The sequence below is a fragment of the Lasiosphaeria miniovina genome (assembly GCF_030549165.1).
Source record: "Lasiosphaeria miniovina strain SMH2392-1A chromosome Unknown B0T26scaffold_8, whole genome shotgun sequence".
Lineage (NCBI taxonomy): Eukaryota > Fungi > Ascomycota > Sordariomycetes > Sordariales > Lasiosphaeriaceae > Lasiosphaeria > Lasiosphaeria miniovina.
This window is the reverse complement of record NW_026848227.1, coordinates 106,686-130,628: the sequence shown is the minus strand read 5'-3', so window position 1 is coordinate 130,628 and position 23,943 is coordinate 106,686. Positions and strand designations below refer to the sequence as shown.

The window sequence follows — 23,943 nt, the reverse complement described above, 5'->3', positions numbered from 1 at the left end:
GATATAATGGTAGACCAAGGTAATTAAGATATGGAGCTGAGATGTCCATACGACAAGGATATTTCTTCTGTTGGCTCGACTTGGCTAGGTATCTGAGCCAAGCTGATCAATTCGATACAAGACGCACCCCATATGTATGAATCCCAAAAACGGGCATGATCTACCTGCTGGTCATGAAAGGGTCGAGCCTGAACAAATATTTCCCCATGGCAAACTCGATGGTGGACACGTCCAAGGTTCTAGACCCACCCCTTTCGCTGGAAGAGGTGGAGGGCGAAGATAAGGGCCCAGGAACTGGCTCCGTTTTGAATCTAATCAAGCGTGTTGGTCCATCCACTCCAAGCGTGTACGTATATATGCGATGTCGGGATTCGGAACAGGGGGGGGGCAATATTCTCTTGGCGTGGAGGTCACGAAGCGAAGCGCGGTGCGGCTGGACCGCGTCGCGGGGGACAGCACCCGGCACATGTACTTCGTTCATGCCTCAAGTCACACGACTGACATCAAGCACTCGCTAATGTTTGCTTCTTCCGCAAAGGGGAACCCCCGCCAAGTCACTGTTTTTTGACTAGCGAAGGTGTTGGCTTTCTAGAAGGATCACCACGCCCGCTGTGCATTATCCTAACGAATGGGCAACGGTCAAAGGCGTAGTGAAAACGCCTTTTGAGTTCCCTTCACTTGAGCCAGTGACCTGTCTCAGAAAGACTGATATGCAGCTTGTCCGGGGTGGGCGGGCAATGCAGGGATTACTAACATCAAGTCAACGAAATAACAGCAAATATTCTGTACAATAAACCCCAAAATTGCCTCAAAGTCTTGCTATTTTAAATACTAATTGATAGCCGCTATTGGTTGTCATTCATTTAGGTGCGCGAAGTGAAGTCGGCATATCAAAATTGAAACATCATGGGCGGTTGCTGTTTGGTCAAAGCTAGGGATTTTGGTTGTCTTTTCCGTATCCGCGCCTCGAATTGTACCGCAGCTCTTGGGCCAGGCCGATTTTAGCATCGCGGCTATCTGTGGGATGCCGAAAATTTCAGAGCACTACCTACGGCTCCCGGCACACCGTGAAATCGAAGAATCGGCCGCCCCCGCCCCCTAGACCAGGGAGCCAAGAAGGACCAAGCCAATGAGATTCGAATCCTGTCGCTAATCTGATTATGTACGGGGCTGATTCTGATGACTCTAGGCTCGACATCCCGCATCTTCCAACTGGAACAAGATCAAATCCCACCCTCGAATCTCTGCTGGTCTGAGCTTCCAGCATGCACTTGTCTCGCGCGGTGTCACCTTATCTTTGGCGAGATCTGACTGCGAACTATGTAGTGTAGCGCTCTGGACGGGCCGCTATATATCTAGCCCAATCAGCACTCTGAGTCAACAAAACGGCGCCTCCCACGGCACTCCGCAGGGATTAATTCCCGCACCCGGCCGCATTGGATGCATTCGAAGACAGTCGCAAACAGCTAAACCCATTCAGTTCCGGATGTACTCCTTATCTACACACAATTTGAGCATTCCTCGACAGTGACTGGCTCGTTGATTTTGTCGAGTAAGCTATCCCATCGCTGTCCGAGCAAGATTCACATCAAGCTGTAGTGGTTGGCTTGAGGTCCATTCGTAGGCTCCGTGTCATTGTTACTAACCACTTAATCGCCGTGAGATAATGCATCAGGCCTTCCGGACCACCGAATTGGACCTAGGTAGCTAGGCACCTACCACGGACAAAATTGAGGCGTTAAGCATATAGTACCCGTCCATAGGGAGTTGTAAGCTCGAGCTAAGAGGAGGAACGCACTGTAGTCTCGACTCTCCTACCTATTATGGTCCACTTATCTTTGACAATTCTTGGCATGACAGGAGCAATGGCGATGGAGAATTGTAGATGGGCTTGACTTTGAAGCTTTCAGCGGGTGAACTGCCCCTCATTCGCTCTCCAGCCCGCTGCATCGTTGGCCAGTGCGGGGTTGGGGAACAGGGGGCTGGACTCTAAAACCTATGACAGATTGAAACGCCTTATCTCTGGCCTGCACGCCAATGCTTGTGGCGCCGGTAGCGGGGTCCTCTTCCCGACTACACCGTTTCCGTTTCGAGCGTTGGATGGAGCCAGCTTCATGGAAGCTAAGACATCTTGAAGAGAAGCTACGACGGGATAGCTCTAGCGATGCTATCGGGAGGGTTCGAGTCTCGACTCCACTGGTAGGCATCGTCGCCCAGCCTTTTCTTTCATTCCACGTCCTAGGTAGGATCAACGCAGATTTGGGATGGAAGAAACCCATTGCTAATGCCTGTACATACCCAGTAGGTACACAGCAGCTGGCTGAGGGCAGTCATGTGCACCGACGATCGCACCTTCCAATATGGACAACGGATACCTGAGCCGGTTGAGGAAGGGACGCAGTGCCGTGCTCCACAAGAATGGAGAATGGAAGCGAACTTTGAACTGGAAGGAAGTGCACCCAACACAGCCCAGACGGGGAACCGGGGAATTCCTGTGGGTCGCCCGTCCTTGCCTGCTGGCTGCCTGCTTGGGCGCTCGTTGTTGTGAGAGCGCACACGCACATGCGGGAGCCGTGCTTGGCATGGATGCTTGGTAGTTTCTGCCAGGTTGCTTGCTGCTTGGGTGGGGGAGCCCAAGATGTGGTCGGTTTTTCTCGCTGGACATGAACCAGGGGCTAAGTCTTGGAGAATGGCACTTGTCCGATACAAGGGTAGCTCCAAGCTCCCCACGCCGCCGACAAAGCTTACAATTGAGCTGCTTGGCACCAAGGACAGAACTCGAAGCTCGCCTTGCCACCATCTCAACCCATATATATTCACTCCCAGGGCCGCCGGGACCGGCCCGCGCAGATTTCTCCCTCGTCTCCAGTGTCCTGCGTTCTTGCCGGCCTGACTTGTTTCTCCACCATCACCTACGCCTTTACTCTCGAGATTTCCCAACATGGCCCTCACTCCGGCCTTGGATCAAGGGGTCGGCTATGGCATCGTGCTCGGCCTCGGCGCGGCTTTCGCGCTGGGTAAGTGACGGTCCCGTGAGACGGAGATGGGGCTTTGCGTCATGCCAGGACCGAAATGGACTGACTGACATTATTCTTTCTGGCCAGGCATGATTCTCGTCACCTTCATATTGCGCCGCTACAACCGCGAGCTCCAGACGTCCGAAATGTTCAACACGGCCGGCCGCACTGTCAAGTCCGGCCTCGTCGGGTCTGCTGTCGTCTCGTCGTGGACTTGGGCCGCCACCCTGCTCCAGAGCTCCGGTATCTGCTACCGATATGGTGTTTCGGGCCCCTTTTGGTATGCCTCTGGCGCCACCGTCCAGATCTTGCTCTTCGCAACTCTCGCCATTGAGCTGAAGAGGCGTGCCCCCAACGCACACACCTTTCTCGAGGTCATCAAGGCTCGATACGGAACCTTCCCTCACATCGTCTTCATGGTCTTTGGGCTCGTCACCAACATTCTCGTGTCGCTGATGCTTATCGTCGGCGGCTCCGCCACTGTCAATGCCCTGACCGGTATGCACACGATTGCTGCGAGTGAGTACCTTGTCCCCCCCCCCCTAGTTGGCCGGGCTTCCAAGCTGATCAACCGCCTTAGTCTACCTTCTCCCCGTTGGCGTTGTCGCATACACGCTGGTCGGAGGTCTCAAGGCCACTATTCTGACCGATTGGATCCATACCTTCATTCTCCTGATCATTATTATCTTGTTTTCCCTGACCGCCTATTCCACGTCCGACACCCTGGGCTCCCCGAGCAAAGTGTACGACCTCTTGGTCGATGCCGCCGCCCGCCACCCGGTCGATGGCAACAAGGACGGGAGCTACCTGACCATGCAATCTCGCGAGGGAGCCATTTTTTTCGTCATCAACATTGTTGGTAACTTTGGAACCGTCTTCCTGGACAACGGATACTACAACAAGGCGATTGCCGCCTCTCCGGTACACGCCCTTCCGGGCTACATCCTCGGCGGCCTCTGCTGGTTTGCCATCCCCTGGCTCACCGCCACCACTATGGGTCTCTCTGCCCTGGCACTCGAGAGCAATCCCAGCTTTCCCACCTATCCCGACCGCATGGCCGACGCCGACGTGAGCGCCGGTCTGGTACTTCCCTACGCCGCTGTCGCGCTCCTTGGCAAGGGTGGTGCCATTGCAACTCTTCTCATCATCTTCATGGCCGTCACCAGCGCCACCTCGAGCGAGTTGATCGCCGTCAGCTCCATTTGCACTTACGATCTGTACCGCACCTACTTCAACCCCGCCGCTAGCGGCAAGCGCCTGATCTATATGAGCCACGTCATTGTCGTCTCGTATGCCCTCTTCATCGCCACCTTCTCGGTCGGCCTGTGGTATGCCGGCATCTCGATGGGCTACCTCTACGTCATGATGGGTGTTATTATCTCGTCCGCCGTTCTTCCTGCGACGCTTACTCTCATCTGGTCTGGGCAGAATAAGTGGGCTGCAGGGCTCTCCCCCATCATCGGCCTCGCAGTGGCGCTCATTGCCTGGTTGGTCACGGCAAAGAAAGAGTGCAACGACCTAGGCGTCCTGTGCACGGGCTCCAACAACCCCATGTTGGCAGGCAATGTCGCGGCGCTGCTGTCTCCCGTTGTCTTGGTCCCCATCTTCACCCTAATCTTCGGCGTGGACAAGTATGACTGGAAGTCCATGATGGCGATTCGCAAGGGCGATGATCACGAACTTGCCGATGCCGCTGGCATTGACATCGAAGTGATTCCTGGTGCTGTAGACGAAGACTCGGCGGCCTTTGCGGAGGAGCAGACGAAGCTGAGACGTGCGGGCAAGATCAGCAAAACAACGACTGTCGTCATGGTAAGTACACCGTCTCTGGTCTAAGGCTCCCGGCCACTCCGGCCATGTCCCTTGTCCCAGAAACGCCAGCTGACTTGGAGATTCGTCGCAGACCCTCATCTTGCTCGTCCTCTGGCCCATGCCGCTGTATGGCTCGGGCTACATCTTCAGCAAGCCCTTCTTTACTGGCTGGGTCGCTGTCGGTATTATTTGGATCTTTGCTTCTTTCATCGGCGTCGGCTTGTTCCCTGTTTTCGAGGGCCGCAAGACTCTCGTGCATACTTTCAAGAGCATTTACCTCGACCTCTCGGGCAAGAGCCACCCGAAGACGATCCACGCGCAGCAGGCGATTGTCGAGGAAAAGACCTCTGGCAACACGACGCCCCCAGAAAAGGTTGCGATCAAGGAGGAGATCTCGGCCTCGTGAGTACAAGGCGTCGCCACATAGACCGGGTGGTTCGCACCGTCCGTTTGTTCGGCATTGGAAAACGTCTCCTTTCTCGTTGTTTTAGGCGACTTAAGATGAAATACCCTCGTTCTGCTTATCTTTGCGCTTGTGAATAGGGGTGGATTTTGACCCGGCTTTGATGTCCTCATGAAGTGATACCCCTTGAGCCGGAGCGAACGAATGCTGAATATTGCTTTACTTAATTATTTATAACTTGGCTACCTTAGCTAGATAGTAAGAATCCTACTTCCTCTTATCAACGCGTTGTCTTGCTTCCTTTATATATTTTGCGATACTGATCGCCAATTGGACACCTTTCACAATGCGCTGCGGAAGAACTGACAGTCTGGGCGGGGTGTTGTCCGACCTCGTCAGCCTGTCTTATTAGGCTAATTATATGAGGGTGAGCAGATTGCATGGTGCAGTGCAACCATTCACGCAGCAGCGATAAGTAAATGTAGCGGTTTTCCCGAAGGAAGGCAATTCATCGATGGCATTGGTCCTGGACCCTGACTGCATGAGCCTGGACCGAACAGACCACGGTGCCGCTGCCGTCCCGTTTCCCAATATCATTGCGTGCTTTCCCCACCTCGGTCCCGGATGACTTGCAGTAAGGTGGACTTGAGATGGCGTCCACCTCACCTTTGGTCCCTGGCCCACGAAGCGTCTCCAAGCTCTGAGCAAAGCACTCCGTAAAGTCGACCAGAGCAAAATGGCATGCAACTATGGCGGCAACCCTGACATGTACGGTCTCGGGGTCCGGATGGGCTTCTACTTGCAGTGGTTTGGCATTGTCATCGCAGCGTGGATGGCCAAGAGCGAAGTGCCGGGCCTCCGGCTGGTCCACTCCTTCTTCGTCAGCGCGGCGTTTCTGGCGCTGATCTTGCAGGCGTCTTGGAACACCATACGGCCTATCGACACTTACATCATGCTCCTGCTTACCTACGGCTCGTACTATTGCTACTTGCCCGTCTACCTCTGGCGACTGGTCACGGTGTGGAACCCCTTCTGGGACCCGTCGCGGTGGCCCGTGGTGCCTACGACTTCGCTTTTTCGGGCACTGAATCTCGTCCTGCTCCTCGCAGCTACCTCGTTCCAGATTTGGTTCTGGTCTACCGGAATCAACACGCTGCCTCGGGATCCCACTTGCGACGAGTATGGCTTCTTCTTCACCAAGGTCCCGCTCCACGCCGGCTTGTTTGTCGCGGTGAATCTGGTCTTTGTCATTGGGCTGCTAATCTCCGCCACTCTGTCTCTGGCGTTGAGCATTGGCTGCTTCATACCGCCGCGGTGGATTCGAAAGAGAGAGCGAAAGTTTGACAGACAACTGGACCGGCTTGAGGGCCAGGATGAAGAGTGCGTCGCTTGTCCACCTCCCAAAATCTGGCCTTCAGCTCTTTAACCGTTGTGATCTTCTTCATTCTAGTTACCCTTGGAGAAGGGAACTCCAGTTCCTGCAGAATGCTTCCAACTTGACCGTCTTGAGCGTTGTCGTCGTTGCTATCGGGCTCACCATCCAGTGGAACAACCTAAACGGCGTGAGCGACTTGTCGACAACTAGCCAGCTGATCCCGTTGATAGTGGCCGGTGGCCAGCTCCTTCATGTTTTGTATGTCTGGTTCAATCCGAGACACGACCGGGAGATCACGAGGGTGATTGGCCCGCCGAGGAGAGGGGGCTCCAAGAGGTCGTCGACCACGGGGGGAACACCGCCCGATCCGTGGCGGTTCCGCCGACCCGCCGTGGGTATTGTTCGACCCGAGCGCTCGTTCCGGCCTCCTGGCCGTGCGGCCAACACGTCGTCTTCACCTTCGTCGTCGTCGAATTCTGCACAACCAGCTGCCCCGTAACTGCCAGACATCCTCACCGACCACTTTCCACCTAAGGACTTGACTCGTGCAAGGGAACGTTTTCAATAGGGTACGCAAAAAAGAAGCGTCTAAATGCGATGTTCTCAAGTTAATTTGAGACGGAATTAACATGTGGGGCGTAGGGGTTTAATGACGCTATGACTTTACTGTGTCAAGGAGTTGTGTAATTATTTTTTGATTTGAATTGTGATGATATTTATGACCGTAAGTATTTTCATAACCACGAATGCAACATCACGCCGTTCAGCGACATCAGCAAGTAAGGCAGTGTTATTGATAGGAGTTAAAGAGCCTCTAAAAATCACGAACCGAAGTAAAGAACGCACGTCGTGTGAAGAATGCCTAGCCTCTTAACCACCAATACCGCAATGATTGGGACAAGGTGGGCCACATGCGCGCTTATTGCCCCTTATAAACACACCCCGGGACGGCTATTTTGGATCTCGTAGTTGAGTGCCTAGTTAGATCCCCGGAGATGATGTTGAGGACTCTGTGGGTGGGCAACTCTGTCATTATTTGCTCATCGTTGAGGTGAATATGGATGCAACCACATTTCGACGCTAACTTTGATTGGCCTTGGGAATAGCGAGAGCTACTTCATGATTGCAAGAAGGTAATAACTACCGGGCTATCAAAAGCACCGGACCCACGATTCAGAGATGTAGTAATTATTATTATAACTGTGGGTGGGTATTAATAGCTGTATATAAGTTGCAGATTTGAACTAATCGCCGTATACTCCAGAAACGCATCCATACCTTTCCCATTTTGAGCTCCCTATGCGAATTTACCCTCGCCAATGCCGCGGTTCCTTGAATCATGACCGCGTGACGAGGAAGGGACCAAAATCAACAATACATTACATCGTACATTCTGACTCTAGGCGCCATGTGCTTACCTAGCAACCTGCACGGGTGTGCTTTTTCACTACCTACCTGCCTAGGCAGGTCCTCCGTAGGGGAGGGGGAACTGATGATGGTCTGCCGGCGTCGAGGTGAGCGCCATCTGGCTGTTCCACCCCCTCTGCATACTATCCATCTGTAGCTGGGCGTTCGAGTTGGAATCGTTGGCAGCGTCGAACCAGATCTGCGTATCGATACGCTCACTGCCCGCATCGGGAACTGGCTGAGAAGCAGGCCATATAGATATGCTAGCTGTGCTCCACTGAACATGAGGCGCTGTTGCCCAGTGGTCGTAGTGATGATCCTGCTGTATATGATTCATGTGGTCCTGTATGCCCAAGTCCGCGGCAGCCGGCCCTAGAGGCTGTACCTCTGGGCTTTGGTGTTGTAGAAGGTCTATTGCTGTGCCTTCGCTGAGCGGAGGTGTCACGCTCACGCTCACGCTGACGGCGGGCCCGGGCCCGGGACTGGAATACTTGTATTCGTAGTCGTAATCAATCTGGGACGGGACAGCAGCCACTGCTGCAATCTCGCTAGCTGGGGTGCTGTTGTTTGTAGCATGTGGCATGCGTCGGCTGTCAGTGTCGAAATCGTGAGCTGCGTCGTCGCTGCCACAGAGCGAAGGCGGCGCCGGGCTACCCGATGCTGAGCTGCATGTAGTGGTGATAACGCCCTCAAATCGGTCCGTCCATTGAGTGAATGGTCCACTGGGAATGCCTATGTTTTTCCCGCAAACGTCCCAGAAATTGTTGTCCCACGCACCGACCTCGGAAGCGTTGGTGTTCAATAGGCCGCTGGCCTCGCCGCACCGCTCGCCCATGGCCACAAGAACCTCAACCATGCCGAGTCCTGTCAAGCCCAATGCGGCCACCCAGTCAGCGCCCGACTCGGCAGGTTCCGAAACTTCCCAGGCCGCGTCGTATTGTTCTGGCTGGGGGCTGGGGGCCGATCCCGGGGCGATCGCCGCTGAGGATCTGACCAGTTGATGTCCGCGAGCCTGTGATGACGGGCGAGACCCGGGGTCGCTAACGCCCGGTTCCGTAGTTCGCAGGACACTTTCCCTGCCACTCTTGGTTAATGTTCTCACCGCGTATATGAGCTGGAAGATGATGGGTGTGGGCAGCGTGTAGTAATCCGAGGCGGGGATGGAAGAGAGCCACCCCTCGAACCAAGCCTTGGTGTAGCTCGATCCTGAGGATGCGGCATCAAGACTCTGGTGAACACATAGAACGGCCGTGTTGAGATGCGTCGTAATCAATGCTGCGCAATTGACAGACAACATGTGTCAGCTCGAGTCGACTTGGTTATCAAGAGCCTTTGAAAACACTCACCGTTGCCTCTGAAACTTTGAGGCAGATCTTGAATAATCCTGTTCAGAGAATCCTGCGATGCCGACAACATGGCCTTTGTCGAAGCCCTCCTTCCTTCTTCGTTGCCTAGAACGTTGATGTAGTAACCATTGTCGCCACCGTCATCCAAGCGGGCATTGTTGAGATCAACAATTTGCTGAGTAAGCAGCTGAATCTTGATCAAGTGTGCTAGCAGCTGGTCTAGGTCATGGTCGCCGGCTTCCTCGAGGAGAGACAGATGCTGCTTGAGCTGCGCTGTGAAGGGCATCGGATTGAGTTGTTGGTAGTAGATGGCCGCGCTGCGATTGCCGAGGGTTAACCGGGGTACAATTAAGACGAGGGGAGTGATGGGGCGGGCGCAGACGTACGATGACCGCAAATACCACACGCCCAGCGCGGCCCTTTTCCCTTCCAGAAGGTGGTCGTCCTCGACCACTTGGTCTTGGTTGACGTGTCCCCTCATCAAGTCGAGGTCGGCAACTAGCGACTCGGCCAGGCTCAGGAGATTGTTCAGCTGACTGTGCCTCAAACAGTGGTAGTGGTACCACCCGAGAATGACAACGATGCCCATGAGCAAGTCTAGCGACCGCTCGGCCCGGAGAAGCATGTGGTCGGAAAGGTAGGTCATGAGCTGGGACATTTGCCCCCGCATTGATTCCATGCTCCTGAAGCTGGCAACCATGCGAATGGCCGACATCAGAAATGGCCTGTCTCTCTTGAAGGCATCAGAGTGCTCGTGGTCCGGGACGACGACAAAGGGATACTGTGACATCAACTCATTGCGGAACATTGCCAAGAGATTGTCGTCCACGTCGACGGGGCCTGGACAGAGGGAGTTCTGAGGCTGGCCGTAGCAATTTGGCGGCGCGAAGGAGAGGTAGGTCTCGGAGACAGGTACGGATTCTGTCTCGCTATCGCCGCGGGCCTGTGTGGCGGGCGGGCGAACAATCAAGGGGCGGCCTTGGATGCACGAGTTGCGAGACATGGGACTACATGTATCGACACGGGAAGCACATGAAGGGTCCGATGCCGAGTTCCTCGATTCAGAAGACCTCCTGGCCGTCTCATCAGCGGCATCACCGGCGTTCCGGCTGCCAAGGGTAGGTGATTAGTGTCTTGTGGATGATAGCTGCCTGCGCGGGAGCTCGGGGAGGAGGAGTTCTAAGACGTACTGTGATGATTTGGACGACCTCAACTTGCGTGGGCGGTGGACCTGGCTCGTACATTGCTTCAGCAGACGATCGCATCTGTTCGGATTGCGTCAGTTGATCATGTTGGCATGGCCCTGGGCAGGCATCAAGGGGCCGACGGCAAATAGATGTCCGACTGCATACCTGTCGCACTTGGACCCGGTAGAGCTATACTGCCGCGAGCATTTTGCTTTTGCCGAGGCACACTGGGTGCATGCCGTGCCCCACTTGGTAGTTTGGATGGGCTTTGATCGGACCATTGTAAGACGCAAAAGGTGTGTGAAAAGTCCGAGGCCGACGGTGCGGTGAGACGGCGGTTTGGTCTTGTTATTATGTGTCGGGGACTCGGCATTCGGGGCTCGAGACTCGAGACTGGGGACCAGATGGAAGTGGAGCGGCCAAAGAAAGGTCCCCGAGCAGCGTTTGGCTGAACCTCTTGTGTGCAGAGACAAATGGCGAGGTCCGTCTCATGTCCGGCGTCCGGCGTCGAGCACCGACAGACGAGACGACAGCGGCGGCTAGTCTACGAAGGCAAGAAATTGCACCGCCCTTCGAGGTGAGGGGGGCGCGGGCTCTTCCTATGGCACATTGACATTGTTCACCTGTGGTGCATGTCAAGCCGGGGATGGGGAAGGCGAGGCGGCTTCTGGTGCCGTCTGCCCTCGACGGTCGGCGGCCCACGAGCCGCGGTCGACGATCCACGGTTCACGCGGCGGCTGATCCAATGGTATTTGGGGGAGCGTGTGCCCCTTGCCGGGCTGGCAGCGGCGAGGGTGGGTAGGGCAGTGGGCAGGGCAGTGGGCAGAGGCAGTGGGCAGTGGGCAGGGCAGTGAGCAGTGGGCAGGGGGCAGGGCGGCGGGGGCAGGGGGCAGGGGGGGCAGGAGGCAGGGGGGGCAGAGCAGTGGGTAGGGCTGAAGGGAACTTGTGGGTTGCTGGGCCTCAATGCCAGGCCAGAGGGCGACCTCGTCTTCCAGTCTCCAGGGCTGCCCTGGCCTCCGGAGTTTTTAGCATTATGTATTGCCGGTCATGCCAAGATGGTGGATTCCAGATTGACAGGACCCATTATTATGGTGTCGTTGCCGATATGTGGGCGGCCAGAGTGGGCTGGCAGGATTGGATCCATGGATGGCCCTGCAGACCTTGGTGGCTGCACCATTGGCCACTCTGCCCATCTTCGTAGTTGATGTGCATGTACTCCGTACGTGCTGAAGTAAGTGCTGAAGTACCTCCAATACATACTTATGTACCTGAGTACGTAGGTAGTAGGTAAGGTACGCGTAGGTAGGTGACTGCCTCCTTTACCTTAATCGCCCCTCCCATGGCGTCAGCTCGCCCACCAGAGAGAGCCAAGCCACAGATCTGGGGTGAGCTCAGGCGAAAGCGTTTGTTCATCAACCAGGTAGTGTGTGTGGGACCATCTATGCCATGCATAACACAACTAGCGGGTCAATCTCTATGAGCTGGTGCCTTGGCACTCCAGCAAACTGGACTCCAGCAACCTGGACTCCAGCAAACTGGGCTCCAGCTTTTCACTGCATTGTGCATTGCACTACTAAGAGCCGGGTACTACTTACCAGAGGTATGGAGGTAATTACCACCTGCCCCCTGCCAATAAAGGATTGGCAGTGAAGGCTGATCCCAGGTCTCTTTTAGTGCGAGAAGCTAGTGTCGACGGAAAAGGTGCATGTGCATGCATTGCTTCGGAGCCTAGGCAGCAGAATAGCTGACAGAAGGTTGACCTGAGGCGTGTTTGTACAATTGCAGAACCAGCGTGTTTGTACAATTGTAGACCCAGACTCGGTTGGACTCGTTGCGGAGCTTGGAGGTTGATGCAATCGCTGATACAGTAGGGCTGATACCGTAGTGTAGAGACACCTTACTTTATATCTGAGGGCCGTCTTGCTCTTGGCTGATTGGGGACGACGGATGAGTTGCTGGCGTACATGTTCGGACGAAGTACACAAGGGATCCGTCAAGTACACCATGTACAGTACATGCCAAGTACCCAAGGTAGGTACCTACCTACCTTGGTAGGCGTCTTACGTAAAGCGGGTTTGAGATTGTCCCGCAATCGGGATTTGCCGACAGCTAGAAACGTCGAATTGCCAGCCAAGAGACAAGACGAGACGAGAAAAGGGCTCCCACATCGGGTCGGTTACCTGCGAGGTAGGTACAACGTAAGGCAGGCGTGGAGGTACCTCGCTCACTGGCAAGATCGGGCCAAGCCGCTCGTTGGGACGCTCGGCGAGTCTGGAACACTGGCCCGGTCGTGGAGGGCAGGGCTATGCAGGCCTGGGGTTCAGCGCTGTAAAGCTCCGTCCCTGGACTAATGTGGTAGTCTGGCGCACGGACCGCCAGGTCCAATCGCCCCAACTTTATTCTTTACATGTATCCGTATTTGTGCCCACGTACGGAACTTTTCCGCGCCGTTCGCGATGCCTCCGTGACCTGTCAATTATCAATTTGCTGGCGACAACCTCCGGGGGGGCACCTCCTGCGACCCAAGTTGCAAAACCCCAAGCCCATCGCCCTAGAGACCCGTCAAGACCATGGACCTTCGGGGTCGAGAATGGGATGGGGGCCATGGATGACGGGGCCATGGATGACGGGGACCTGAAAGAAAGCCCGCTAACCTTTTGTAAAACCCCGCTATAAACTCCGCTCGCAGACAAGAGATGACTTGTGAAGAGAACAGCTCCAGCCCAGTCGTCGATTTTTGTCTTGGCCAAACCTTGAAACAGGAAAAACACATGGAAAAATGGAATGTCCCAAGGTTTGTTTCTCCATCTCCATTTAGCAGATTTCTCGAACCCAAAATCTCTTAAAGTTTGCATTGCCCTTCACCTGTTGATTCGGATGGGGGGGGGGGGAGGGGAGGACCGCACCTTCCGTCCTTCAGCACAGACCACCGGGCGACAACAACCGATTGGGCATCCTGAACCACGTTTCTTCAGGCCGTTCACATAGTAGGGGCAAGTCAATGACGACGAATCCTGGAAACATACATTAAACGCCAAGGTTGATAATAACCCTGCCAGGGCGAAGAAATCCATGCATTTAGGTAATTACGTGCCACAGAACTTTGAGGCAGGTTTGAGTACTTGAGCAGTTACTTTGGTACCATAGTAAAGTGCGGATTTCTCGCCTTTCCCAACCTACTATAGTACATGCAGGCACTATACACGGGAGAAGAATACTCCGTATTCTTACGGAGGATACCGTACTACGGTTTAATAATTTACAGGTTTTAAAATCGCGGGGACAAACTCGCAACCGTTCGCCCATATAACCAAGGTAGACTGGGGTTTAATAGATTCCACATTCCAAACACCCTCAGCTCAAGGAATTGTTGATACGTACACACTCGAATCTTATTTGCTTCCATAATATTCGGGTGCGCAAGCGAGCTATTGCAAGGGCCATGATTTGCGCACTTCATTTTTGCGGTGTGCAACCACTAAAAGTATGCATTGTTATGTCTAGTACCATACTATACATAAATACATACATTCATACGCGTTGCGGCATGGATCGGCGTTGCCGCCCCTTCGCCGTTCCGGCCCCACTCCCCATCGCATCTGCCAGAACGGCAGAGCGAGTGTTTGGCTCGAATCCGGGGGCACAAGTTACTGGAGACTTGTGCATCTATGGATGTTTATTTTTGAATGGCTTAATGGGCCGCCGAGGTGCCTTGTAGAGTTGCACTCACCACTACCAATGCAAGTCTTGTGCCGAGCCGACACACGGGCACACCACAACCTATCTATCACTAGAGAGATGCCACAATTGCCTAGGTACAGAGCAGCTATTTCCTACGCCAGCCGATAAATAACGCAAGTAGACAAGGCCTGCCGGTGGCCCTGAACAGTGGATATGACCGAAGCCGAAACAGCTTCCCAGCAAAAATAAATTTGTCGAGCATCATTGCATTCGCTGTAGTCAGTAGCGGTCTGATCCCCACAGACACCCATCCCAATCCGAGCGATGCCGGTGCCGCAAGGCCGCGGCGAAGGCCGCGAGGGCTCAGATGCACAAAGTTTTGTGGAGCCGTTGGGAAGCACCAAAGGATTGAACGCGGCAACTTGAAACAAAATGATATATTGTGCCTCTCTTTCGCCACTCCATTGCACGCTGGAGTGGCATTCCCAGCACCTCGCCGTCGACCTCGCCATCCACGCTGCTTGCAATCGTCCTTATCTCGTCCATGATTTGCCGCTGGAGCGAGCCATACGTGTATAACACAGGGAGGGACACAGGCCGGGCGGCACAGAAATGGTCGGGCGCACCTGAGGTGCGTCGAGCACGCACCAACAACCTGGAACTAATGCAATGGGTGGCAAAAGAGAGCTGTTCAGTTGTTCCGTATCCTGTGAATCACACGCCGCCGTTGACGGCGCCCAAATGCCTCGAGCCAATGCCCCGATGCCTGCTTTTCCCGGCACAATTTGAGGTTTTGGGTATCGACGTGTCGACGCGTGTTCTGCCCCCACGCCAATGGTGGCAACCAAGGTAAGGTAACTCAACTATCAGCAAGAAAATGAGCCTAGTGTGAAAATTCCCGTCGCTGTTGCGGCACGTTCAACAGCTTGCTGCACGTTCAACAGCTTGCTGCACGTTCAACAGCTTGCTTGCAACTCCATTTTTGCAAGTACCTAGACAGGCAGACTGGACATCGATGGGCGATGGGTCCAAGGGACAACGCATAACGCGTCCTGCCGTCCGAACGCCACGAAGATCCCCGGGCCCGCTTCCGGGCGACACAAGAACCGGGTCTGCGGGATGGAACAGGGGTAGCTGTCTCTGTAGTGCAACAAACCTGTCCCCCACCCACCCTAGACTAGTCTTAAAATCCCCCTTCCTGACTTCAACCCCGCGCGCTCTCCCACATTCGCTCAGATTTAAGCCGACGAAAAACGTCTCAGAGCGCCACTCGGGCATTCTCTCGGGGATTCCCAAGGCTGTGTAAAATTACCGGCCCGACGGTCCGGGAGCTCTGTGAATGTGTAACTGTGGCTGAACTTGGTTGGGATGCTGACTGCATCCCCTGCCTTTGGCGCACTGAGTGGGGTGACGACTAGTGCGGGGAATTGGGTGAGGGGGAAGGGAAAGTGAAACTAAAAAAAAAAGGCTTGGGATCTCCCTGGACATGCCAAGAACTAGGTACGGAATGGTTACCCCAAACGGTTTATTATTATTATTATTTATTTATTTATTTAGGGTTCTTTAATTTTTTAATTTTTATTTCAAAAAAAGATGTTTCATCACATTCATCACATGCCCACACGCAGCAGCGATCGACCTTTCTGGGGCCTAGGGTGCCGGCCCCGTTCCTGTTCCCGCCGGACTTTTGATGGAATTCTCCGGTGGCTGATCGGCTGAAACAAGGCCTGATCAAAATTATATCTGCCGTCGGGTTGCTTTTGCGGCGGAGCTCTGGTGTGCGACATGCCTGAGGGCCCTCCCGCAAATTCCCAATCCCGCAATCGAATTCCCGCAATCGAATTCCCGAAACACTGGTTGGGAAACACAAGAAAGCGCCAAGCATTACTGTCGCAGCGGCCTCGAAAGGTCAACAACTGCGAGCGAGCTGACCATGTTGATCAGCTTTGGACCTCTACTTCCATTGGTCGTACCCCTCTCAGCACAACACATCAGGTGTAGTCAATCCTACCCACAAATTGATGGCGAGTTGTCCTACCCACAAACTGATGGCGAGTTGTCCTACCCACAAACTGATGGCGAGTTGTCGCCGACATGAACACCCAGAAATGGGTGGGCCAGCTAGGTAGTGATCGTATTGGTGACATGATGAGTGAAAAGAAGAAATCTGACCACGCACCCAGAATGAAATCTTCGGGCACCCTGTCAAATAGAGTTCAGGCTGCATAATTCGAGTACGGGGAGTCGAGCCCCGAGCTGCTGAGTGAGAGTCAGCGATGTTACCGCTACACCATACCCGATGATCCTTGAAAGCTATTCAGGTGAGGCTTGATATTGGACGAGTGGAGTGTAATGTGGGTGTAAACGACCAAGAGTGAGAATGTAGTCCACTATTTCAATCGCTCTTGCAGTTAGATATTCCTCCTGTGCAAAATGGCGACAATTAACACGAAATAACATGCTTCTATAACGGTAGAGCGTCTGGGTTTGGGGTTGATCTCAAGCATCGTTGATCCATATTCTCAAATCCCTTTCCCAACCTTGAATTTGTTATTTTATCTATTTTCCTTCCGGGATGGCAACATCGCCGAACCGCTCACTGCCAAGTGTTCAACAGTTAACTAAATTTGGCAACCTGTGGGAACAGCCAACTAAATTTGGCAACCTGTGGGAACAGCCAACTATTTCTCGTTCTCTGGCTCCCATAGCATGGTGTAGTGTGGGAGTCCAAGCATCTCAAATGCCCCTAGGTCGCGGAACCCGAGAGACTGGTACATGGGTTTGCCGGCCGGGCTGGCGGAAAGAAACACGCCTTTTTTCTCGGCAGCTGCTTGCTCCAGCCCCCACCGCACGAGCATCTTGCCAATGCCTCGGCGGTGGTGGCGAGGATCCACGGTCAAGATCAAGAGGTCTGCGGAGAGAGAAAAGTGTCAGCTACGGCGAGATAACAGTGCCATAATGACAACATGCAGATTGGTCAGGGACCGCAGTTGGTTGATGGGGAACCGAGGTAGAAAATGACGAACACCACAAGTCGTAATGTGCGGTTGGCCCAATCAACCGCTCCGTCTCGGCCTCCATGATCACATAGATGGCGGCTAGGGCTGTTTTATCGAGCGTGATTGGGTCTCCGTCTCTTTTAGATTCCATGGTCGGGGGTGCCGTGCCGGCGACATGTGGCTTGTCCCACTGGGCGAAGGCGACGACTGTCTCGTGGCCGTCGATTGTGTCGACAGCGACCATGGTTGGCATGCCCTCGCCCATGCGCCGCCAGGTCCTCGCCGCCCGCCATGCCGGCTGCTCGTCCAAGTCTGGCTGGTCGGCGGGGCGGAGGTGGGCGGGGAACAAAACGGTCGAGAGCGTGTCCTTGAAGGCGTCAGTCGCGATGCGGCCAACTGCTGCCATGTCGCTCTCGACGGCGGGGCGGATGTAGAGAGGCATAACGGATTTAATGGACAGAACTGGTCTGGTGCGGTTGGATATCTTTACACTCGGTTGAACTTCGATGCAGGTATAGAGTCTGGACTCTGGAGGAAGGATTGGATTTTTTATTCAAAATGAAATGGGGAGAGAATTGATTTGTCCCGAGTTGATTACCTGCCTACCCAGGCACAACAGCTAAAATATGACGGGGAGTGAGTCATGCGCAGTCCAGGTGGGCCCAAGGGCCAAAAGGGGCAACTACAGAGCTCCGAGGTCTCGAGCCAATAGGCCGGCAGATAGAACCCAAGCAAGGTCGTAGAGCAAAGAGAGATTATGACAAATCACGAGGTACATACAAACCACGGAAGTTACCTACTTATGTAGGTACCTAGGTAGGTGAGGTAGACATCTAGGTAAATGCTCGAATATGCGTCACGCGTTAATTCCTACCGACCCAGTTACTAAATTAATCGGCCATTTCCTTGCCGGAAATAGCAGAACTTGGCCAGGCACCTGACAGCAACATCTCGCATCTGGTATCTCGGTGCTTCGCTGTTGTCACCTGAGAGGATGCTGCATCAACACCTTCTGCATGCTCAGCTTCCCATCGAACGCGTCCCCGAGAGCGACTACAGCACCCTCCGCGGTATCCACCACGGATATCTTGGGCAGCGGCCTCCACGCCGACTCGTGATTGTCGATGAGCCAGCTGACGACCTTGTCCTGTCGCTGCCACCACCCCGGGTGCTGTGTCTCTTGCATGTCCCCCTTCCTCGAGAACAGGGCAAAGGTCCAGTCTGCGTCCTGCGCCACCGGGAGCGCACAACACAGCCGAGCCTCTCCCCTGGCCAGGGCGCCATCTGCAAGACAGAGCTTTGCAACGGCTGGGCTGCTTCTGCTGAAGTCTTGGACTCGGGCCCTTGGCGGTTCGAAGATGCCTAGGCCCGCTCCAACAGCGTCGAAGACGGCGTAGAGAGGGAGTGCCAGGTCTTCTGCCGCCCGTCTAATGTCGTGCACGACTGCCGGGCTGTGGTAGTCGAAGCAGCGTGCGGCCCCTGCTGCTCGCAGCGCCTCGTGGTTCGCCGGCGAGGCCGTCACAAAGACGGCCTCAAAGCCAGCCGCACGTGCCAGGTGCAGTGCCGCCCAGCCCACAGAGCTAGAGCCCCCCCATATCAGCAGTGCCTGGCCGCGTGTGCTGTTTCCGTCGACTCCAGCCGCCTCGAGCCCGAAGCCAAGACAGTTGAAGAGGGCGTCGGCGGCCGTCTGCGCTGCTGTGGCCATACTTGCAGCCCAGCGTGCTTGGAGGTCGGCAGGCCGACGCCACGTCATGTATGGATCGGCCAGCAGGAAGGCTTGGTGGGCGCCCGCATGCATGGCACGCTGATGCCCGGGAAACGTCATGCCCAGTACCTCGTCGCCGGGGGAAAACGGGGAGCTGGGCCCCGAGTCAACGACGGTCCCGGAAAAGTCGTAGCCCATGACGAACGAGTTCATTCCCATCCAGAAGTGGCGGACGTCGCCGGGATTGATGCCTGAGTACCGGACGCGCACCAAGCTCTGGCTGTTTTGCGGCGTATATGGGGAGCCAGGCCCCATGTCCAAGATCGCGATGTCGCCATTCGCACCGAGGTATAGAGCCTTGTGACTCGGCAGGATTTCTGAAGCGGCCATTTTCGACTGCGTATTTCGAGGCGTATTCCGAGGCGGGCGAAAAATGCGCTCAAGACGAACAGACGACCCGTGTCAGCTCCCGGATGAAGAGAACAATGACAAGATTATGTCCTTCCCTGAGCCGACATTTTTTCATTCTTATATAGAAGAGGAACGATAAAACTGGGCGTGATATGCAGCCCAAACTGGGCGTGATATGCAGCCCAAACTGGGCGTGATATGCAGCCCAAACTGGGCGTGATATGTAGCCCGATGTAACTTGCTCCGTCTGTTCCGTTCCAAGCAACCAGATGGCCTCGGGACTTGAGCGCTTGAGAGCGCTTGAGATGCGGGCTTTCCGGAGCGACGGGCCAATGAACTTTGTGACTTCCTAATTCGCAAACACCTCTCGGACCTACTCTACCCCTAATGGAGTTAATGCAAGGCATGGCCAATCTGGGCGCGCTGATGGTAATTGCGTCATCTGCGGCACTGTTAGTATCTGCCGCCGTCGAACCGCCTCGGTTAAGATTGGGCGTGACCGTTGGAGACTCATGGCACGCAACCACGCACAACCCCTGCCACAGTTGCATAAAGCAACAGCTTAAACATGACGACAGTTTGCATTGGTTTCGGTGGTGTCTCTACACGATCCCTGATTCCATAATTAGGCCGCAACAGACCTAATACTCGCTGTGGCGATTCAAGCATGCTGTCTGAACCTAATTCGTTGCCGTCGTGCCTTGCCTATCCTCCTTGACTCCGTCAAGCCAGATATCAACCTTTTCGTTATAGAAACATAGGCGATTCTGAATCTGTGCAGACTCCACCGTGGGGTAAGTATAGTACCAGATGGCATCTTCAACCGTGACCGTGTTCTCTCCCGCAGGCACTTTGACATGGTAGTAGCTTGCCTGGCCCTTGTACGGGCAGAAGCTGGTCGTGGTACTCGGGGTGAGCATGCTCCAGTCAAGAATGGATGTAGGAGAAAGGTAGTAACGCGTGCGCAGGCCCGTCTCGAATAGGAACACGCTGTGCGTGCTCCGCGCGACAGTGACCCCGGCCACCTGGACGAGCACCTCGCGGGTCGAAGGAAGACACTCGATTCGTTTGTATGGGTCCTTGGGGTGCGGGCCCACGAGTTTCTCGTCCTCAACGAACCAAGCGTCTGTGCCAGCGGTCACGCATAGTTAATGATAGGCCTCACGCCTGTGGATCTCCTGGGCCGGGACCCGGGGAGTTGGGACTCAGGGACACAGAGAAGAGCTGTGGGACTTACCGAGACTGTTGACGGGGATTTTAACCAGACCCTTGAGCGGACCACGGTCGAGGCGAACGACTTCAATCATCTTTTGGGCAACTGATATGGTCCCGCTGCAGAAGCCTCTGCTGTCGGGGGCGTCGGACCAAGCGATGTTTCCCGGGCCGCTTTCGATGTCGACCAGAGGGATGTAAAAAAGCGGATCTATTGGCCGAGGCACACACTGCCATCAGCTCATGTAGAACGCAAGCAGAGCTGTCATTTACATACAGTACAGATGCTCCCAAACGTACTCGGCATTTAGCGTGTCAAACACCCACTGGCCTTGCGCGAGGCCCCTGACACGGCGCCTAGCCGGCTCGTGCTTGGCGGGCCCCTCGACGGCCAGTTTGGCCGCGAGATTCTCTGTGCTATTTCACCTCATGTAGTTAGCACTATTTCACCTCATGTACTTAGCTCTAAGCCAGCGTCTATGGCGTGTTAACGACAGGGCTTTTGCCGACTTGGGAGTACTGCACCTGAGCTGGCCCGGAGGAGGCATCCCGAAACGCGTTTTGCTACCTGGCTGATGATGGTTAGGTTTCTGAGCAATTATTGCCAAAGCGATGAACCCCGACAGGGCGACAGCTGGGCCCGATGCTGATGCCTCAAGTTCAAGATTGATTCCTGTACGGTGCAGTCGAGGACTCGACAAAGCCCGACAAAGCCCGAGCCCCGCAAACAGAGCTTGGTGCTTTGTCAGGGCGAGGACTACGGAAGCGGGGAACTCCGTCATCGGTTGTTACACAATTCGGTACTCGGGAAGTAGTACCCCGTCCTCGCAAGGCGTGCCGTTTTGGGGCCCATCACATGTTGATAGTGTTGACCTACCTGACTGCGAAATTAAGGCGTTGTGCTCGAAGTCCTCAAAGTGTTAATTGCCGGGAACCTCGGTCACTGCAAACAATATGGTCTGGCCCTGCCTAGCCACAAATTATATGATCTACCTCGCTTTCTAATGCGGCGAAACAAAGTAGGCACGATGCGGTCATCGACATGCCAGACTCGACGACTGTGGCGTGCCAAGCTGCGAAGCTTGCGACGGACGAAAAGATGTTTGAGAGGCAAGATGCTTGAGAGGCAAGATGCTTGAGAGGCAAGATGCTTGAGAGGCAAGATAATTAGGCACGAATAAATAACAGGTTGGCCAGCGACGCTCCAAGTACACCTCTCTTTCACACCATGTTTCATGCCATCTCCTGGCTTCGTCTACTGGCTTCGTGGCGGGCCAATTATCTCTTCAGCCCTGCCAGCCCTGCCAGCCCTGCCAGAATGTCGTCGGCTGCCTTCTCGGCCACCATGTAGGTCGACACGGCCGTGAAGGTGCCTGGGATTCGCGGGAAGACAGACGCGTCAACCACCCTCAGCCCCTGCACCTTTCTCACGCGGAACCGCGAGTCAAGCACCGCCATCGGGTCTCCGTCGGCGCCAATGGGGCAGGTGCAGCTTGCATGATGGCCCCATGACCCGTCCTTGATATACTGGTCAATCTCGGCCTGCGTGTTCTTGTCGGCGCCCGGGAGAAGCTCGCTTGTCTCGACTGGCTGGCGGCGCAGGGCGTCTCGCGCGAGGCCGATGGCCTCGGAGATGGCCTGCAGGTCCTTCTGGTAGTCGCCCGAACCCGAGTCGAAGTAGTTGTACAAGATCTCGGGCACGTCAAGCGGATCGGCCGAGCGCAGAGCCACGCGGCCGGCCGTGTTGCGAGGGTGAGCCTTGAGAATGGCCCATGTCCACCAGTCGTGCTCGGCGGTGGCCTCGATGCTATAGCCGGGGTAGTAGCCCACGAAGTGGACGGGTCCGCCAAACACAAAAACGTCGTAGCTGTCGTCGGTCGTGACCGACGACTTGTACAGCATCGAGGCAACGAGCCCTCCCGCCACGTAGGTGCCGCGGTCCCCGAGCACCGGGTGCTGCCACCTCTCGAGACACGGGTCGGGCATGCCGTCGAACTCCCAGGTGCAGCCGGCTAGTGCCGGCCAGTCCCGGGGCGCCTTGGCCAAGACGGCCGTCTCGTAGTGGTCCTGCAGGTTCGTGCCGACGCCGGCAAGGTCGGCAACGACTTTGATGCCGAAGCGGGCCAGCTCGGCGGCCGGGCCAATCCCCGAAAGCTTCAGAATCTGGGGCGAGTTGTATGCGCCGCCGGCGATGATGATTTCACGCGAGGCCGTGGCGGACCCAGGAGTGCCCCTGCTTCTCTTGCTGCTGGCCCCTTGGCTCCGCGGGCTTGCTCGATAGAGGTGGGCGCCGTCGAGAAACTCGACGGCGGTTGCACGCGGGGGTCTCACAGACTCGTCAAAGACAACCCTGGTGACGTGGCAGTTGAGGCGCACGTCGAGAGGATACCTCTTGGTGCCGTCGGGGTTCCGGGCATCACGCACCGCGACGACAATCTCCCGGCTGCCGGTGCGGGCGCCGTTGTCGGTGCTGGCGGGGATCTGATAGTAAGCTGGCGTCCGGTCGCGCAGCAGCGAGTCGGCATTGAGATCGCCGGCGAGCAGGGTGCCAATGTTGAGCACCTGGTTGGTGATGTTGCCGAGGGCAAAGGCACCGCCCAGCAGCACCGACAGGAGCTGGGGATCCTTCAGTGGAATGGTCAGAGGCGCCGTCTCGGTCGTCAACCAACCGTCGTAGCCGTGGCCCTTGGGCAGGCCCGAGAGATAGCGCTTGTTCTCGAGACGGACAAAGTACTTCCGCATGTTGGCCGGCGACCACGAGTCGTCGCCAGTCAGGCTTGCGATGTACTGGAAGTCGGACTGGTGTGGGTAGACGGCGATCAGGGCGTTGTGGGCAGTGCAGCCGCCGAGGGTTGCAGCCCGCGGGTACAGCACCCCCTTCATGGTCGACCCCTTGGGCGGCTCAAGGCCCGTGTAGACGGCCCCGTCCGGCGTGTCGTAGCTGGTTTTCCAGTCGCGGGCCTGGCGGACATCGTCGGCATAGCGGCGCACGAAGAAATCCCACGAAACGTGCTCGTCCTCGGACATGCGCGCGTTGTAGGCCGGGACGGTATAGTTGAAGTTGGCGCCCTGGTCGTCGCCGGCTTCGATGAGCAGTGTCTTGTGTCCGGCCAGGGCGAGCCGGGCTGCGAGCGGTCCGCCGCCAGCCCCGGAACCGACCACGATGTACTCATAGCCAGTCAACTCGACCGCCCGCGCCAGCGAGGCACACGCGGCCGCGAAGCCGAGTAGCGGTTGCAGAAATAGCATGATGGCTTGGCTTGGGGGTGTAGGCTGTAGTCGACACGATGGAAACTGCAAGCCGTCCATTCAGCAAGCCGTCCATTCAAGGTGCGCGACGAGAGCTTCTGCCCTTAAGATGCCCAGAGCCGATGGGATGGCACAAGAC

At 55.6% G+C, this 23,943-nt stretch overlaps 8 protein-coding genes and 1 non-coding gene across 9 annotated transcripts; 2 read left to right on the top strand and 7 right to left on the bottom strand.

Moving 5' to 3' along the window:
• Positions 1–1,883: 1,883 nt before the first annotated feature.
• On the bottom strand, positions 1,884–3,017 carry B0T26DRAFT_487301 (uncharacterized protein). The gene is made up of 2 exons (XM_060435306.1): positions 2,297–3,017; positions 1,884–2,199 (listed from the first exon to the last, which is right to left on the bottom strand). Exons 1-2 carry the CDS (start codon positions 2,941–2,943, stop codon positions 1,926–1,928), a joined length of 921 nt encoding a protein of 306 aa, XP_060289833.1. The 5' UTR covers positions 2,944–3,017; the 3' UTR covers positions 1,884–1,925.
• B0T26DRAFT_756569 (Sodium:solute symporter family-domain-containing protein) lies at positions 2,942–5,235 on the top strand (the record flags this gene model as incomplete). Its single annotated transcript, XM_060446116.1, has 4 exons — positions 2,942–3,017; positions 3,105–3,536; positions 3,598–4,829; positions 4,921–5,235. The coding sequence occupies 4 exons, from the start codon at positions 2,942–2,944 to the stop codon at positions 5,233–5,235; spliced, it is 2,055 nt and encodes a 684-aa protein (XP_060289832.1).
• Positions 5,236–5,968: 733 nt separating this feature from the next.
• On the top strand, positions 5,969–7,395 carry B0T26DRAFT_876163 (uncharacterized protein; the record flags this gene model as incomplete). Its single annotated transcript, XM_060448083.1, has 2 exons — positions 5,969–6,612; positions 6,683–7,395. The coding sequence occupies 2 exons, from the start codon at positions 5,969–5,971 to the stop codon at positions 7,104–7,106; spliced, it is 1,068 nt and encodes a 355-aa protein (XP_060289831.1). The 3' UTR covers positions 7,107–7,395.
• A 671-nt stretch (positions 7,396–8,066) lies between these two features.
• B0T26DRAFT_756567 (uncharacterized protein) lies at positions 8,067–10,363 on the bottom strand (the record flags this gene model as incomplete). The annotated part of the gene is made up of 2 exons (XM_060446115.1): positions 8,067–9,289; positions 9,361–10,363. The coding sequence occupies 2 exons, from the start codon at positions 10,361–10,363 to the stop codon at positions 8,067–8,069; spliced, it is 2,226 nt and encodes a 741-aa protein (XP_060289830.1).
• A 6,094-nt stretch (positions 10,364–16,457) lies between these two features.
• Positions 16,458–16,528, bottom strand: B0T26DRAFT_t243. The gene has a single exon. It is a non-coding gene; the product is annotated as a tRNA-Glu (tRNA).
• Positions 16,529–16,909: 381 nt separating this feature from the next.
• On the bottom strand, positions 16,910–17,669 carry B0T26DRAFT_680739 (acyl-CoA N-acyltransferase; the record flags this gene model as incomplete). Its single annotated transcript, XM_060440531.1, has 2 exons — positions 16,910–17,139; positions 17,255–17,669. 2 exons carry the CDS (start codon positions 17,667–17,669, stop codon positions 16,910–16,912), a joined length of 645 nt encoding a protein of 214 aa, XP_060289829.1.
• A 540-nt stretch (positions 17,670–18,209) lies between these two features.
• B0T26DRAFT_756565 (chaperonin 10-like protein) lies at positions 18,210–19,322 on the bottom strand (the record flags this gene model as incomplete). The annotated part of the gene is made up of 1 exon (XM_060446114.1): positions 18,210–19,322. One exon carries the CDS (start codon positions 19,320–19,322, stop codon positions 18,210–18,212), a length of 1,113 nt encoding a protein of 370 aa, XP_060289828.1.
• Positions 19,323–20,023: 701 nt separating this feature from the next.
• B0T26DRAFT_658267 (uncharacterized protein) lies at positions 20,024–20,935 on the bottom strand (the record flags this gene model as incomplete). Its single annotated transcript, XM_060438853.1, has 3 exons — positions 20,024–20,469; positions 20,581–20,766; positions 20,833–20,935. Coding segments are annotated over 3 exons (735 nt in total), but the record flags the coding sequence as incomplete, so codon positions are not given.
• Positions 20,936–21,833: 898 nt separating this feature from the next.
• B0T26DRAFT_806766 (uncharacterized protein) lies at positions 21,834–23,804 on the bottom strand (the record flags this gene model as incomplete). The annotated part of the gene is made up of 1 exon (XM_060447200.1): positions 21,834–23,804. One exon carries the CDS (start codon positions 23,802–23,804, stop codon positions 21,834–21,836), a length of 1,971 nt encoding a protein of 656 aa, XP_060289826.1.
• Positions 23,805–23,943: the final 139 nt, after the last annotated feature.